This window comes from Bidens hawaiensis, unplaced genomic scaffold (genome assembly GCF_021521415.1).
Source record: "Bidens hawaiensis isolate Kalapana, Puna unplaced genomic scaffold, B.hawaiensis_p1.1 tig00013251_1, whole genome shotgun sequence".
NCBI classification, from domain to species: Eukaryota; Viridiplantae; Streptophyta; class Magnoliopsida; order Asterales; family Asteraceae; genus Bidens; species Bidens hawaiensis.
Genome location: NW_027492121.1, coordinates 429,090 through 446,585, shown reverse-complemented (window position 1 = coordinate 446,585; position 17,496 = coordinate 429,090). Strand labels below are relative to the sequence as shown.

General features: G+C 35.8%; 2 protein-coding genes across 3 annotated transcripts; one reads left to right on the top strand and one right to left on the bottom strand.

The window, feature by feature from the left end:
- The first annotated feature begins 1,461 nt into the window (after window positions 1-1,461).
- On the top strand, window positions 1,462-6,451 carry LOC143543715 (coatomer subunit alpha-1-like). Of its 2 annotated transcripts, XM_077035974.1 has the most exons (4): window positions 1,462-1,936; window positions 2,627-3,121; window positions 3,346-6,322; window positions 6,411-6,451. In XM_077035974.1, the coding sequence occupies exons 1-3, from the start codon at window positions 1,729-1,731 to the stop codon at window positions 6,288-6,290; spliced, it is 3,648 nt and encodes a 1,215-aa protein (XP_076892089.1). In that variant the 5' UTR covers window positions 1,462-1,728; the 3' UTR covers window positions 6,291-6,322; window positions 6,411-6,451. The 2 variants fall into 2 exon arrangements, with proteins under 2 accessions (XP_076892089.1, XP_076892088.1); XM_077035973.1 differs by having other exon boundaries at window positions 3,346-6,451.
- A 712-nt stretch (window positions 6,452-7,163) lies between these two features.
- On the bottom strand, window positions 7,164-8,810 carry LOC143543714 (cysteine proteinase 15A-like). Its single transcript, XM_077035972.1, has 4 exons — window positions 8,312-8,810; window positions 8,100-8,219; window positions 7,747-7,990; window positions 7,164-7,657 (listed from the first exon to the last, which is right to left on the bottom strand). The coding sequence occupies exons 1-4, from the start codon at window positions 8,777-8,779 to the stop codon at window positions 7,386-7,388; spliced, it is 1,104 nt and encodes a 367-aa protein (XP_076892087.1). The 5' UTR covers window positions 8,780-8,810; the 3' UTR covers window positions 7,164-7,385.
- Window positions 8,811-17,496: the final 8,686 nt, after the last annotated feature.

The following is a 17,496-nucleotide window of genomic DNA, read 5'->3' as shown; positions in this document are numbered from 1 at the left end:
GACTTAATGAAGACTTTGACTTTTTGGTCAATCGCGGTACGCGATGGGCCATAGAAGACCCCGTCGCGGTACGCGACGGGAGTGCAGACGGGATTTTGAGTTTATATCTTTATTTTCATCAACAACAAAACCCTTACTTCGTTTGTGAAGACCAAGAGGCGATTCCAGCAGTCCAAGAAGGCGATTTCTGCCATCATAGCTTGTGTCAAGACCCTACATATGATCCATATCATCTATATTGAAGATTCGATTATGTCTAGGCTCGGCTAATCTCCTTGAATCGCACCCGGGATGTATAGTTTGTAACCATTTACAGTTTTTCTCATGTGATTAAGAATACTTATGTTTTGTTATTGAAAGATTGATATATGATTATTGATGTTTAGTATTTCCGTGTGTTCGGTCGGTTTAGGTTTACGTTGGTCTGAACGATCTGTTACCAGTTGCTAGATAATTAGTCATATAGCTGTTTGATTAGATTGAATACGATAAAACGTGCAATTACCCTTAACTGAGTCACACTAGCAAGGACTGTTTGATAACCAGTGCCATGTGTAAAGTAATTGTTGGCGTCTAAGGTTTTGTCTAGTTGATCAGTTTTCAGTTAATCGTTAATAATAAATCTGTTAGGTTGCACGAGATACTGTTTGGTTGCTTACTTGAATTCCCGGGTGTGATTTGCTTGTTTAACTGTTTACAACTCGCTTGTTCGTTCGTTGCTTAGTTCTCTTAATTTAAACTATTGCTTGTGTGATCAGCACTAAAACCGTTTACTTCATAATATTAAATCTGTTACACGACTTGCATTGACCACATACTCCTTGTGATACGATACCCTACTTGCTCTAACTATTTAGAATAATTAGATTTTTGATTGACTCGAACGACGGTCATCACCTCGTAATCATCCATAAGTATCCATAAGTGATAATGAGTTTGGTATGTGATTGCCAACTAAAACCTAACAAATTTTGGATATTCTTGAATGAAGATGAATGTATGTGTGATCATTGAAAAGTAAGCTCTTCATAGATATAAATGATTGATTTTCAAGAACTGGAAGTTGTCAAAGTTCAAGAACCTATGTGTAGATAAACAATCATTGATGCATATTTATGACCTTTTGAGTATAAATCGTTTTCGGGTAAAAGAATGATATAATTTTTAGTAATCCACTATGATTTAGAACTCTTTTCTAAAAATGGGTTAGTTAAATGCCTTTCATATTGTTTTCTTGTAAGTTGTAACATCCCTTTTGACACATTCATTCTATAATTTTTTATGTATCACTAATGAAACTCATTTTCTTAATACATTCAACATTTCAACCACTTGTAAAACATGTCTTTTCTTACTTCATGACCGACAACCTGCCAGGTGTATATTTCACGGACCGCTTTTAATCCGGAATCACACCTCCGGTTCATCCAAAACCGGTCCAAATCTCATAAAATTCACTTTAATTACGAAATTGCCACGCTGTGGATCTACCAGCAGAGGTCTATTATAACTTGTGATCTACGCACTCACAAATCTTAAATCTACATCTCAAGCCGACAGATCATCAATCGATCCATCAATCAACACTACCGTTCTAATTACACCACCAAATTATCAGATCTGAAGGTAAACATTCGTTTCAATCCACTGCATTTTAATAACCATACCGATCTATTACTATTGAATTGCTATCTCCTTTTAATTGATTGATTAATTAGGGTTTTGGAAATGTTGACGAAGTTCGAGACGAAGAGTAATAGAGTGAAAGGCCTAAGTTTCCACAGCAAGAGGCCGTGGATCTTAGCTAGCCTTCACAGTGGTGTCATCCAGCTATGGGATTACCGAATGGGCACGCTTATTGATCGGTTCGAAGAACACGATGGACCCGTTCGCGGTGTCAATTTTCACAAATCTCAGCCTCTGTTTGTCTCCGGAGGTACATTTTCATTTGGTTGATCTAGCACTCAATTTCATATAGCATTGTCGAGCACGGATCGTGAGTAGTTTGTTAATTGTTTTGTTAATGTTTATACCTATTTTACATCTTATAATAATCATGATCATAAAATATATATTTGATGTATTAGATAAATAATAGGCTCGTGATCCGGCTCAAGATGAATTAGTCATCTTTTGTTTGATTTTACTCCATTTAAATCTGCATCTTCATCATCTCAAGCCAACAGATCAAGATGTTTAATTAGGTTGATTGATCTAGCTATCAATTTCATGCAGCATTGTCAAGTAGCTCGAGCTCGACTCGTTTATTAATTATTTTACTAATGTTTATACCTATTTTACATCATATGTACTTATTTTTATCATAATTTTATCTATAATAAGAATTATTATAAAAATATATCTGATATATTGAGTAAAAATTAGATAAATAATAGGCATGTTTAGGCTCGTGATCCGGATCGAGATCGGCCTCGTTTATTGAACTGACTTATTTTTAATTTTTAAGCTCGGCTTGGTTTGTGTTTTTAGCGAGCTGATCTTGAGTAGCTCATGAGCGGCTCGGCTCGTTTAAATCCCTATTGTTAAGTTTATTCAAGTTATGTGCTTGGATAGATTGATAGAAGATGATTGGAAATTAATTTGGATTGATAAATGATACTTGCAGGAGATGATTACAAGATCAAAGTATGGAACTATAAACTGCATAGATGTTTGTTTACCCTTCTAGGGCATCTTGATTACATCAGAACGGTTCAATTTCATCACGAGTCACCTTGGATTGTTAGTGCTAGTGATGATCAAACTATCAGGATCTGGAACTGGCAGTCTCGTACTTGTATCTCTGTGTTAACTGGACACAATCATTATGTAATGTGTGCTTTGTTCCATCCAAAGGAGGATCTTGTGGTGTCTGCATCGTTAGATCAGACTGTTAGGGTTTGGGATATTGGTGTGCTTAGGAAGAAATCTGTTTCTCCTGCTGATGATATCCTTCGGTTGGGTCAAATGAACACTGATTTCTTTGGTGGTGTTGATGCTGTTGTTAAGTATGTTTTGGAGGGTCATGATCGTGGAGTTAATTGGGCTTCGTTTCATCCCACCCTTCCTCTTATTGTTTCAGGAGCTGATGATCGCCAAATTAAGATCTGGCGAATGAATGGTAAGATTTTATGGTCTCATTTCTTTTATTCCTTTTATATGCTATATATATGAAATTATTTCATAATGAAAATTCTCAAAGGCATATATAGTCTGCCATTGCTTTTTGTGATTCAAGAAATCTGAAAACAACTTTTATTTATTAGTTTCCATTACACAAAATGACTAAAGATTTATAATACTATTTTAATTAGGAATGTTGAGTAATATGTTTTTATGTTTCAGATTCAAAAGCTTGGGAAGTAGACACATTGAGAGGTCACATGAACAATGTTTCATCAGTTCTTTTTCATTCAAGGCAGGACATTATAGTATCAAACTCGGAGGATAAGAGCATTCGTGTTTGGGATGCTACAAAAAGAACAGCTCTCCAAACTTTCAGGAGGGAGCATGACCGGTTCTGGATCCTATGTTGTCATCCTGAAATGAACCTTTTGGCCGCTGGTCATGATAGTGGCATGATAGTTTTCAAACTGGAAAGAGAACGGCCTGCCTTTTCTGTCAGTAACAATTCTCTGTACTATGTAAAAGACCGTTTTCTTCAGTTATACGAGTACTCTACTCAAAAAGACACACAAATAATACCAATTCGCAGGCCTGGTTCTGCCACATTGAACCAGGGTCCTAAAACTCTGTCTTATAGCCCTACTGAGAATGCGGTTCTAATATGCTCAGATGTAGATGGTGGATCTTATGAACTGTATATCATACCAAAAGATAGTTTTAACAAAGGTGACACGGTCCACGAAGCAAAACGAGGCGTTGGTGGTTCAGCAGTTTTTGTGGCACGAAACAGATTTGCAGTGCTTGAAAAGAGCACAAATCAAGTGCTAGTCAAAAATCTAAAAAATGAGATAGTGAAGAAAAGTGCACTTCCAATTGTTACCGATGCGATATTCTACGCGGGTACGGGTAACTTGCTGTGCAAGGCAGAGGATCGGGTGATCATCTTTGACCTTCAACAAAGAATGATTCTTGGTGACCTTCAAGCTTCTTTTGTAAGGTATGTTGTATGGTCAAGTGACATGGAGACTGTTGCTTTACTTAGCAAACACTCGATAATCATTGCTGATAAACGACTTGTGCACCGTTGCACACTTCATGAAACGATCCGTGTTAAAAGCGGATCGTGGGATGATAACGGTGTGTTTATATACACAACTTTAACTCACATCAAGTATTGTTTACCTAACGGAGACTGTGGAATTATAAAGACGGTTGATGTTCCGGTATACATTACAAAGATATCTGGAAATAATATCTTTTGCTTGGATCGAGATGGGAAAAACAGGTCAATTGTTATTGATGCAACCGAATATCTTTTCAAACTGTCACTTTTGAAAAAGAGATATGATCATGTTATGAGCATGATAAGAAACTCAGAGTTATGTGGGCAAGCCATGATTGCATATTTACAACAAAAGGGGTTTCCAGAAGTTGCTTTACATTTTGTGAAAGATGAACGAACCCGTTTCAATTTAGCACTTGAAAGTGGAAATATTCAGATTGCAGTTGCTTCTGCTAAAGAAATTGATGAAAAAGATCATTGGTATAAGTTGGGTGTTGAAGCGCTTCGTCAGGGTAACTCGGGTATTGTTGAATACGCGTATCAGAGGACGAAGAACTTCGAGAGGCTATCGTTTCTGTATTTAATTACGGGAAATTTAGATAAGTTGTCGAAAATGATGAAAATTGCAGAGGTGAAAAACGATGTTATGGGCCAGTTTCATAACGCGTTGTATTTAGGTGATGTTAAAGAACGGGTCAAGATTTTGGAAAATGCGGGTCATTTGCCACTAGCTTATGTGACAGCTAAGACTCACGGGTTGAATGATATTGCTGAAGGTCTTGCGGATAAACTTGAAAGGAATGTTCCGGTTTTACCGAGTGGTAGGTCTCATTCGCTTTTAATCCCACCGACTCCTGTATTGTGTGGTGGAGATTGGCCCTTATTACGGGTCATGAAAGGGATATTTGAGGGTGGTTTGGATAGTGTAGGACGGGATGCTCCGGAAGAGTATGAAGATGCAGCCGATGCTGATTGGGGTGAGGATTTGGATATTGTGGATGTGGAGAATATTCAGAATGGTGATGTTAGCATGGTGTCAGAGAATGACGAAGCACACGAAGAAAATGAAGAGGGTGGTTGGGATCTTGAAGATCTTGAACTTCCCGTCGATGTTGAGACACCAAGAGCTACAACTGCCAGGTCATCGGTTTTTGTGGCGCCAACACCTGGCATGCCCGTGAGCCAAATCTGGGTTCAGAAATCATCTTTAGCTGGTGAACACGCAGCTGCGGGTAACTTCGACACCGCTATGCGGTTATTAAACCGCCAGCTCGGAATAAAGAATTTTAAACCGTTAAAATCGTTTTTTCTCGACCTTCACACGGGAAGTCATACTCACTTACCCACTTTCCCGTCATCTCCAATAATCTCACTAGCCATTGAGAGAGGCTGGAGTGAGTCAGCAAGTCCGAATGTCAGGAACCCACCCGCGCTCGTTTTCAGTTTCTCCCAATTGGAAGACAAACTCAAAGCTGGTTATAAGGCGACTACTGCCGGGAAATTCACCGAAGCTTTACGGGTTTTTATGAGCATTCTTCATACAATTCCTCTTATTGTAGTTGAAACAAGAAGAGAAGTGGATGAAGTCAAAGAGTTGGTTATTATCGTCAAAGAATATGTTTTGGGTTTACAAATGGAGCTTAAACGGAGGGAAGTTAAAGACGACCCTGTTCGCCAGTTGGAGCTAGCAGCTTATTTCACTCACTGCAACCTTCAACTGCCTCATTTGAGGCTGGCTTTAGTGAATGCTATGAGTTTATGTTTCAAGGCGGGCAATTTAATTACCGCATCAAACTTTGCTAGGCGTCTTTTGGAGGCTAATCCTGCTGAAGCTCATGCTCAGAAAGCGCGTTCGGTTATACAGGCGGCTGAGAGGAACATGAGGGACGCCATACAGTTGAATTATGATTTTAGGAACCCGTTTGTGGTTTGTGGGGCGACTTATGTTTCTATTTATCGTGGACAGAAGGATGTTTTGTGTCCTTACTGTGGTTCACATTTTGTTGTTTCTCAAGAAGGGGAGATTTGCGCTGTTTGTAACCTTTCGGTGGTTGGATCTGATGCATCTGGTTTACTGTGTTCTCCAGCTCAAATCAGATAATTTGAAATTCTATCTCGTCTTCATACTATCAGGTAATCAATCATATGTGTGTTATGTTTTATATTATTTTCTTTCTTTCTTCATATTGATGCCTTGCTTAAATTCTTGTAATTCAAACAGGAGAATTCAGATTTGTTATAAGAGCCAACTCATTATACTTGTTTTTCTATTTTAAACGACTTAGCAATATTTCATTGTGTATCAGTATTAATTTTGAGATCTTAATTCGCATGTTATTCCATTTTAAAGGACTTAGCAATATTTCTTTGTGTATTCGTATTAATTTTGAGATCTTAATTGTGCTTGTTTCTGTTTTAAATGACTATTATTTCTTTTGTGTATCAATATTAATGGACAGTCTTATTTGTATGCACTCTAAACCTTCTCTTTATCCCCCGGGCCCAAGGCGTACACATGCCTGAGAAAACAGGCGGGTCGAGTTAGGCTGGGTAATGGGTTAGAGTGGGCTCGGTCGAAATGGGGTGCGTTAGAAATAATCATTTTAATTCTGGTCAGATCTGGTTATGACAAATACATCTACCATTCAAAATGGGTTGTTTTAAAAATATCAGTAAAGAGATGTCGAGTTAAGTCTACTGTCTACTTATGATATGAACTATGAAGGGAATTTAATCATTTATTCTAACTTTAATTTCAACATTTAACCGAAAATGTTTGCCTTTAATTCCAAACTTGTTAGCCATTGATTCAAATACCAATTCAAAAGAACTTTGGCAACTAAACACGATTGGAAAATAAAAAACTTGATTCTAATTACATCGAGTTCAATGAGGAAAAGATATTTCAACGATTCTACTTCTAATCATTATCGCACCCATGAATCCACAAAATGTGATATTGCCTGACATACCATTGAATGGAAATCAAAGCTTTTAGTAATAAGTAGCATCCAAATTGTTTGATAGATAAAGATAATCAAACTACATAAGACCAACATCTAGATCATGAGCTGCTCGTGAGTTATGCTTCATGATGTTAACTACAAGCCAACATATATCTAGTGTCGATGGTTTCAATAACAATACATCCTTACTGATACAGACATAATATATACAAATGGAAATCCAACAACTTTTAAGTGTTTGTAGCAACCACGGCCGACACCATGGTGTCCATTCCACAAGCATTGTACCCACTGCAAAGCTTGTAGTACCCATCCTCACCCCAGTCCGCACCCCACGAGTTCTTGATGATCCAGTATGGCTTCTCCTTGAACCTCAGCGGTGCATACCCAGCAGACCCAAACCCGACAAGAAGCACACCATGATCCATCTTCTGCTTTGAGCAAATATATGGACATGACACTTGACCGATGTATGTTTGCATCCAAGCAGCATTAATCCCAACTGCACAACAAAAAACCATAAAAATCCGATTAAGATAAGATACAATAAGCTTAGGTTATCATGATGGTGATGGGGATATGCTTATTTACTTGCAAGAGGGCCGTATGTGACAAGATTCGCAGCGATTTGGTCTTCGTCGGTGGAAACGACACTAAAGTTGGTGACGGACGCAGCAATTTTGGACTTGTCAAAGTGGCAGGTACCATCTTTTCCAGTGTAAGGATAATCTTCTTCCTTTTGAACACCACCAGCTTTAAGTATGTATTCAAATGCATTGTTCATCAATCCACCGTTGCAACCCGAGTCACATGAGTTGTATTCAGCAGGATCACACTACAAAAACCACAACAATCCAAACAATTAATCAAAAGTCAAAACCTTTAGATATTTCTAAATCTAAACAAAACCTAATTTCAATACAGATTAAAACGGACAAACAAACCTCATGATCACAGTCCACAAGCTGTTGTTCACTCAGGCTAACCAGCTCACCAGTCTGAAGGAAGTGAGATCCTTCTAAAGCTCCTGTTGTGCTAAACGACCAACACGATCCACACGAACCCTAAAACCCATAAATTTATTTATTAATTAATTCATAACAACCAATTTTGACATGAATTTATTTGTCCATTATCAAACAAACAAGATACTGACCTGATTTTTAACTGGAGTAACGGCGCCTTTATCTCTCCAGTCAAAATCCTCAGGTAAATTATTAGTTGGAAGAATCGGAGCTTTATTAGCATCAGACGGAAACTTTAACGAGCTCTTCAACCCAAGGTACTTCTTCCTAAACTCAGAAGGAGTCAAATCAGAAAACTTAGTAACACCGTGCTGAGCAGTCGGATCCAGCAGCTGGTGACGCTTAGCACGGCGTAGGTTAGCCTTAAACACCTTCAACCGGTAGTCATGCTCCTCTTGAGTACCATAAGTCCTACCAAACTTAGTTTTAAACAGATTAAAGTGATGTTCAGCTGTCAACAACGGTTCGGATTCAGCAGCAGGTGTCTCGTCCTCCGTGACCACTTGCCGGATCAACGGATCCGGTGAGGCTTCGTCACCGGCGATGGCGGTGACGGCGGAGATGAGGAGGAGGAGTGAGAAGAAGGATAGGCGGCTCATGGTGGTGGTATGGGATATATTTTTCTTCGGTAGCTTCATGTCCAATTATAGTGATTCCGAGAAGATAGTAGGTGGCGATCCAGCCGTTGAGATGATGACACGTGGTGGTGTTTCGATTACTGAAAATATCTTATTCTGGATAATGGCGTGTAGCGTTGGGTATCGAGCCTTTATTTCTTGGTGGTCCTTGAAAGTTGAGTGTAAGTTGCATTTTGATCCTCCATGTTTGTTTTGATAACAGCTTTGTTCGTTGAAATAAATGGTTTTATAACTTTAAATAATACATTAAATAAAATAAAGTAAAGTTACATGTAAGGCTTGGTTTACAGACAACACCAGATTGGCTATCTCAAATATAAGGCTATACCAGCTTTATAGCCCTAGTTTTATATTAATTTATGTTTTCTTACTTTGTATAAAATTATTGTAAATCTTTATCCTATATGAATTGTAAAAGGCTATACCGTTCATATACACAAAATTTGTAATTTTTTTTCCTTAAATTAATTAGAACTTGTAAATAGTAAAACACAAGTTAATAAATAACCACGTAATTTAAAAGTACCTATTTTGTTCTATATTATTTAAATAACTACAAACAAAATGGGCATTTCAGGGTACCGGCCTTCTATAGTCGTCATGTGATACCCTCGTATAGCCCTGTTGATTATGTATAGAATGGCGGTCAAAGAACAAACTAGCAGTTCAAATTATGTTGTCATGGAAGCAAAGTCTATACTTGTGTCAGGCTCTATAAGAGCTATGAAGCATTATATGGCTTGTACGCTGCAAAACGAGTCATATATATTGCAAAAAGCTGCCTCTTTGTTTCTTCCATAAATTTGTTTGTCATGTGTGGCATATATGTGTCATACTAACCTATACGAGTCGTATAGAGCACTATAGGGATGTATAAACACCATGAGGGATGATGTTTGTATATCATCCATATAAACATATTGTTAAAACAAACTTCTCACGTTTTGTATCTGGAAACGAATATTTGTGTCAATATAATAAAATAGATTGTTAGAATTATTTCTAATATAAAACTAGGTTTCAAACCCGCCGCGTTGCGGCTTGACGCATATTCGGTCGGTATCTAATAAAGTTTGTCACGATATCTACACTAAATAAAAAAATGATATGTGAAACATCCAAAATAGTGTCAGCATGCATACAACTTATGATGAAAACGTATAACTTATAATACAAAAAATATATATATACGTAAAACTACGTTTTTTTTGTTGGCAATATACAGGGGTAGTGGCGGAAATTCGGTCAGTATCGATAGGTTTGCCACGATATTGGAACCAAACACAAAAGATAATTTCGAAAAATTAACATATTTAAAAAAGAAAAAGAAAACACGGGCATTGCAGCGTTGAGTCGACACACATTCGGTCATCGTACCAGAAGTAAACATAAAAGAAAATTCCATTATTGGCTAGGTTCGTTAGGATACCAAAACTAAATAAAAAATACGGGTGTTACGGCGACGAGGCATTGCGTATTTAGTTGGCATCGCTTAAGTTTATTACAATATCGGAAACCACGTTTAAAACTTAGTTTGCTCAAATTAGTATACTTAAAATAAAAACCTTTAAACGGAATCCTAAATTCAAAGACCTTTAAAAAACATGACGTCACAACCCATCAAATTAAAATAATAGACAGATAAAATAAAACAATTAAACAATAGATAGATAATAAAGAGAAACATATGAATGGCAGAAGAGGTTTGAACCCGGGCAAAGTAAAACCCAAAGAGGTTAACAAAACAAACATCAGCCAACAACAAAGTTGATTGAAAAGTGAAACTAAATACATAAATACACAAACTGTGTGTTTTCTACAAAAGTTATGGCATCGACATATGGATCTTTATCTATCTATATAATATGTGAAAGGTTGTTTAAAAGAAAACAAAGAATTGTCATATGCTTTATCCATCTATAGACCTGTAATATCTCGAAAAATACCATATTATTTTTGGGTTAAAAATGTTAACTTTGAAAATAAAAAGGACCTAAAAATATTTTTATAATAAATATGATATAGAAATAATAAGATTATATTAAGTTGGAAGAATTTCATATTAAAGAAATTAGGGGAAAGGGATCCATCCCATATGAAAAGAAAGAATAAAATTGAACTCCTTCAAATGGATATAAATAAGAAAGATAAAGTCCATCCCACATTGAAAGTGGAAATATTTTGAAGATCTTTATAAAGAGATAAGTTTCCATATTAATATTTTATATGTCATGCATGAACTAGTGGTCCTAGCAGAGGGTACGAATCACCCGACTCGCACGGGCTCGAGCAATGGGCGCAATGTGACGCTTTAATGGCGCACGCGCATCGCCGCGAGCCGCTTGAGAGCCACCTTATTGTTTTAGGAAAATGGAAGCAAGAACAAGACGTGACAAGTGGTCAAAAGTAAAGGGACTAAAAAGAAAATTATGGATTTCAAGACCCATCGCGATACGCGATGGTTCAGGAGATAGTCCATCGCGATACGCGATGGTTCAGGAGATAGTCCATCGCGATACGCGACGGGTATATCACATTGCCCCAATATGGGTGGTGTCGCGATATGCAATCACCTAACTATTTGGCTAATCGCGATACGCGATGACCATGCAAAGTAATCGTGGAAACGTGTCCAGCCACGTGGTAACACGTGGCAGACCTACTAGGTGACCAATCAGACCTAGTGAGCGGCTTCGTGATACGCGATGGCCAAACCAAAATTCCATCACGATACGCGATGGAATATAATGTTCAGAGGTGGTTAAGCAATCCATCATGATACGCGATGAATCCCCTTTTTAGCCCATCGCATATCTTGATGGGTCATAATCTCAGCCTTATAAATTGGGGTGTCGGGCTCTGCTTTGTGCATCCCAAATCAAACCTCACATATACTTTCTCGATATTCGTGCCTCAATTCCGACGTTCCGAAGATTTGTTTCTCGAAGTACGTGCAAGTGTTAAAACTTTGTATAAGTGTTGCCTGCATCAAGCTTAGGCATTTCATATAAACTAGCCATACAAGGTAGGGGTACTTCCCGATAATTTTATTATATATGGCTTAGACATTTTGAGTGCACTGACTGGAAACTGACTCCATATTCAAAGCTTGGATTCTGAACAGTACCAGCTCGTTTAAACATTAAATATTTCTTATCCTGAGTTTTATATATCCATTTGACCTGATTCCAACGGCTATGTTCTCGTTTTTAATTCTATTTATTGTCCCAAAGTTTCATGTTTGTTCGTGTCAAAACGGTAGAAGGGTCGTTGTCATCAGGGGCGTCCCCGAAAACCCTTAAGAATTCAAGGCTTCAGGACAAATGAAAAAATGGCTCTGAAAATAAAAACTTAATAACTTTTACAACGATATTTATAATAAAATTAACAAGAACTAATTATAACTCGTATACTTAAACAAATCGTGAGTCTCTTCTGACGTTTTTTTAATTTTAAATGAAAAGTCATCTTGGTCTGAATATAAAATTTTAATAACTTATACATAAAAGGTCAATATTATAACGATAATTATGATAACAATTAACAAAATAAAGTTATCGTAACACTGATCTAATTATAACTTGTATACTTAAACAAATCGTGAGTCTCTTCTAACGTCTTTTATTTTTAATGAAAAGTCATATTGGTTTTTATATACAAAAAATAAATCATATGATAAAAAAACATTAACAAAATATAAGACACAATGAATAGATAAAAAAGGGGCATGTAAAATTAACTAACAAGCCTTCATAATTAAGACCCTAAATTTAAGCGAGGCTTGTGTTTCTCAAAAAATAAATTCAAAAAAAATTGTCAAATGCAATAATCGAACTTGAGTAGGCAATGTGATAGAAAGGCATCCTACAAGTTGAACCAAATTCAATTTATGAACTTATATTGATTTATTTGTTTATTATATAAAAAATACAAAAAAATATGTGTGAGCCCTAAATGATGTTGGGCCTTGGGTTGTTGCCCTCCCTACTCACCCTATGGGCCGGGCCTGGTTGTCACACCCCGACCGAAGGCGGCATAACATACTGAGACACGACGGATTGCGCATGAACACAATGACACTATTAAAGTGACAATATCTAAACAACTCATTCATTTCATTCAACATCAAATAACAACACAGCTTGTTCATACTATAAAACAAATTACAAAGAAAAAAATAGTTCATTTAACTAATAACCTAAATTGTCCCAAATAAAATAACGAATCTTCAATCAACCAATTATTAAACATGTAGCATTGCATAATATATATTTTTTTCAACACGAATGTTGGTGAGTAATTCCATGATTTTTTGTATTTATAACATGAGGGAAAATCCACAACTCATATGTAAAACCGTAAATAATAACGACAATTGAGGTATGTAAATCATAAATAAAGGCTATCAAATTACAAGGAGGAGCGCATGATCATACTTATTGAGGATGAGGATGAGACCAACCAAAAAAGCAGTAAATAGTTAGCAAATAATTCATATGAGACATATAACACATAATTGGACAATTATTTTAAGCAACACATAACCTAGAGTTTGTAGTTTGAGGATATAAGTCTTAAATCACTTTTGTTTGAGTAAGTATGCATGCTACTGATATAATGCTAAATATATATGTTTTTCTTTTATATTTTATTTTATATTTAATTACTTTTTATTCGTTTTTAGTTAATATTTGTACACTACTAACATTATTGTGTTTTGTAGGTTCCGGAGGTTGATCGTGGTCGAAAAGGGCGAAAAACGAATCAAAATATCCAAAACGAGAAGCCGGAACGCATCAGGAAATGAACCGGAAGGAGAACCGGTCGGACCGGACGGTCAGACCGGCCCCCCATATTCATAGCGCCGCGCCGCGCGGCCACGGGGGTCAGTCATGGTCGCACGTCACCTAGACCTAGAAATTCCAGAAAGTTTCCGGTTTTATCAGTTTAAGGGCCTATTTCACTATATAAACACTCTTAACCTTAACTGTAAAAATAACCTACAACCACCAGACGAATTTGGAGTTTACTTGAGCTATTATTTGAGATTCTTGGTGGTTTTGAAGGCAATAGAGCATCCGGTGAAGAGAGAGACGTTCGAGAGTGAAGATCACGGGTTTTATCACCTTTAATTTTCCGTTCTTTATTATTTCACCATGTTTTCTTATTTTATTACTTTGCTTGATTTTGATTACATGATGCTAGGCTAAACTTATTAAACTACCTAGGTCATGATGAAACTTTGTTTGGTTATATTTTAATTGAGATTATGTTCATTATGGATTTTATGTTTTAAGTAAATTATTGAGTTTGATTTAATTGATGCGCATGATTACCTGGTCTTATTTGCTTAGGTTTATTGTTTCACATCACCATTGTTGATTGTTTCATAGGATAGGGTTTTGTTAGGTCATTTATTATGTTTTCTTGACTATTTTGTGATTTATATGCATTAAAATCATGAAAACAATAAAACTAATCAAATAAATAAAAGTGAGTTGCTAGCCTAGAAAGCTGTAATGTGATAGGTTATTGATAGATCTTTGTTGATCAGGATTGCTAGATTTAGTTCTTCGTAAGGAGTTCGTCTAGGTTTGATTGTCAACTTAGTTTATTAAGTCAATTGAGTATGCTTAGCTATATTTGATTTTCGCGCTATAAGGTAGGATTTCACTATAAAGATACTTAAACATAAACAATTAAATAACCGTAAGGAAGTTTAATACATATAACCGGCGTGTCTTAAAACTTGTTAGAAACCTATAGGTGTCTTCTTGAAGGGTAAAGGGTCTTGTTCGGGTTTTCTTTCAAGGGTTTATCTTACGATCCCAGCTCCATAAATTAATTTTCCTAATCAATTGATAGCCATAACTTAGGGGTTTCTAGCCTAGGTAGTTACTTTCATCATCTGAATTAATCTAAGTAATTTACTAGTTTATTAATCTTTTAATTAATTAGGTTATTATTTATTAATTAAATATCAATTAGGGTTTGAGTAATCATTAGAGTTTATTATTATTTAATTACTTTAGGGTTAAGTTTTAGTTTAATATTAATTAGGTTAAAACCCCCGTTTAATAATAATATTTAAATAGTCGTGTCATTTAGTTGAGTGTAATTAGCTAGTTACGTAATTTAAAGAGTTGATGTGATCTAAAATATACATATTATAATATAATTATTTCCTACACTTTTGAGTTACTTTGGGGTTATTTTTGTTAAATTATATGCGTTCGTGATTCATGTTTAAAGTTTGGGTTTCAAGTGACAACGAGCTAATACGAATTGCATTTACTAAACTTTAGATAGACGGATGAAAAATTCTAAAAAGTTGTTTATTTTGATAGGCAGTTCATTGAAAACCAATTATATGTTGGTTAATAATTTTGAACTATTTACATAAAAAAGAAAAGAAAAAAAACATATGTGAAATTATTGTACGTCAATTTTGAAGACTCCTTTATCTCATGTTCATTTAATTTATTTTGATTATATATTCAAATACAGTTAACACCCACGAGTGGACCGACTTTGACTTGATTGGGTTCCAAATGAGTAAATGGACTAAACCAGCCCAAGTGGAAGGAATTATGTGTCGGTGAGATTAACTGGGAAACAAGAAAATAAGAGGCGGCAATTTGGAGTCTTAATTTATATAGAAGATCACTATTATATATATATATAGTTGGTGCCGAGAAGAAAAACCCTACGGTTGGAACAGAGAGTTTGGACGGCAACATAATTACAAGTATTCTTTGAGTTCCAACTGGAGAATTGCTAGAAGATTTGAAGGCCACCTACTGGTAATCAACGTTAGTAATTTTGGAGCAGAAAAATAGCATCTTTTGGTTTGTCTATTATTAACTTTACTTATTAATCATTGTTTTCGACATTCAAGAATTATTAGACATGAATTTGGCTACTATATATTTTGATTTGGCTTATATTACGTTTAATATTATGAGTTGCTAAATCGTTAAAACTACCTAGGTTGACTGACAACGTGTTGACGTTTGTTTTGGGTTGATTAACGAACATATAATTGATTTTCTATTGTCAAGTTCATATTATTGTGATTTTATTCTATGATTGCTATTGAGTTTGTTCACTATTATATTAATTAAACCCCGTGTGATTTTATCTTTACATGAATTAGTTTCGTGTTTTGTTTAGGATTGCATGTTAGACTAATTACTTGGTGTTTTTGGTTGTTTGTGGTAGACGTCACCATAGGGTTTGATTGTTTAAAGTTGTTTATCTCAATAGTTCATCTCCTTTTAGTTGGACCAAGACATTAGGAGTTGGTTTGTCTCTTTGGTCTATTCGATTTAGTTTGCCGTTGCGAGACCACGTGCGGTTTTCTAGCCGTTGATTAGGTTAATTTGTAAGCCTAATTATTTAATCTTTAATATTGAATTGCCCCTTATTCCCTAGGTTTGTTACGATTACGAGCTTTAGAGGAATTTGTGATTTTGATATGGACCAAGTAATAAATCAATTGGGTACTTAGAAAATCAACCGTGCTTTATTATTCTTTTTAGACGTTTTTAGGGGTCTTTAGTAAAACTGACCGTGGGGACCTATTTTCCCTTATTAAAATATGGTGGTTTTGTAAAACTCATAACAAGTAAACTTAAAAAGAGACTTCCGTCTCGTATTTTGTAATGTAAATATTTGTAAATATTAATCCTTATGTTTTATAAAGTCTTCCGCTAAAACCCGCTACTCTGATTTATTTACAAATATGGTACCAACGATGGTTCACACTCCTAGGCCTAAAATGGGGGGGTGACATTGATAGTTGTCAAGATACCTTACCTAGGTGGTTCACCTTCATCATATTTGAGAGCTCCGTTTGTACCGTTAAGTCTTGTTAAATTTTCTCGTTAGTTTCGCTAATTAAGTAAGTTAGTTAAATTAGTATAAAAGAAAAGAAAAAAAATTATAAATCAATTAGTTATTAAGGTACGACTTGTATTGGGGTTTATAATCTGAGCCGTTCTCACGTGTCTTCGAGTTCGATATCCGGACTTTCCTCATCTTTGCTATACGCGACCGGTACACTTGCCGTTTGTGTGAACTAGGATAGATTGTTTGTTTTTTTAAAGCTTAGTTGCGATTCGTGTTTTATTTATATATATATTTTCGCACATCAAGAGTCTCGTGGGTTCGATATCCGGACTTACTTAGTTGTACTAGAGTTGACCGGTACACTTGCCGGTTAGTAGTTTTTGTTAAGTTTAAGAGTCTTGAATTTATTACTTAGTGTCTAGATTGGTGTTTATTTAGTTAATAAATTAAACATCAAATACCCGATTTCATGTAGATCTCGTTTCATTATATACTTACTTTGTTTAACCGCATTTTGTAAAATATAACTTAAAATCCCGAAAAGCTAGTCTTAAGTTATGAACAACTATACCATTTATACTCCATCTTTAAGACTCAATATTAACTCAAGATTATTTATTCAAGGACATGCATGTTAAACCGAACCGCCGGGCTCGCTTACTTAAGGATTTATTCTAAGTCTTTCTTCATCAACATCACTTTTTTCCGGCTAGTAATTTCATCCTCGTTTTCTTTTTGATACTTTTGGGGTAGCTGATGTGCTAAAAGTAGTTATACAAATCTTGGCATCCCTCAATGCAAAACATGTAAGAAATATCATAGAGGTA

Bases quoted from the DNA above. Each gene is read 5' to 3' on its own strand.
- LOC143543715 (XM_077035974.1), top strand. From the start codon at position 1,729: ATGTTGACGAAGTTCGAGACGAAGAGTAATAGAGTGAAAGGCCTAAGT. The intron at 1,937-2,626 runs GTACATTTTCAT...TGATACTTGCAG, and splicing joins GCCTCTGTTTGTCTCCGGAG to GAGATGATTACAAGATCAAA. The intron at 3,122-3,345 runs GTAAGATTTTAT...TTTATGTTTCAG, and splicing joins TAAGATCTGGCGAATGAATG to ATTCAAAAGCTTGGGAAGTA.
- LOC143543714 (XM_077035972.1), bottom strand. From the start codon at position 8,779: ATGAGCCGCCTATCCTTCTTCTCACTCCTCCTCCTCATCTCCGCCGTC. The intron at 7,991-8,099 runs GTTTGTTTGTCC...TGGTTTTTGTAG, and splicing joins TTGTGGACTGTGATCATGAG to TGTGATCCTGCTGAATACAA. The intron at 7,658-7,746 runs GTAAATAAGCAT...TTTGTTGTGCAG, and splicing joins CACATACGGCCCTCTTGCAA to TTGGGATTAATGCTGCTTGG.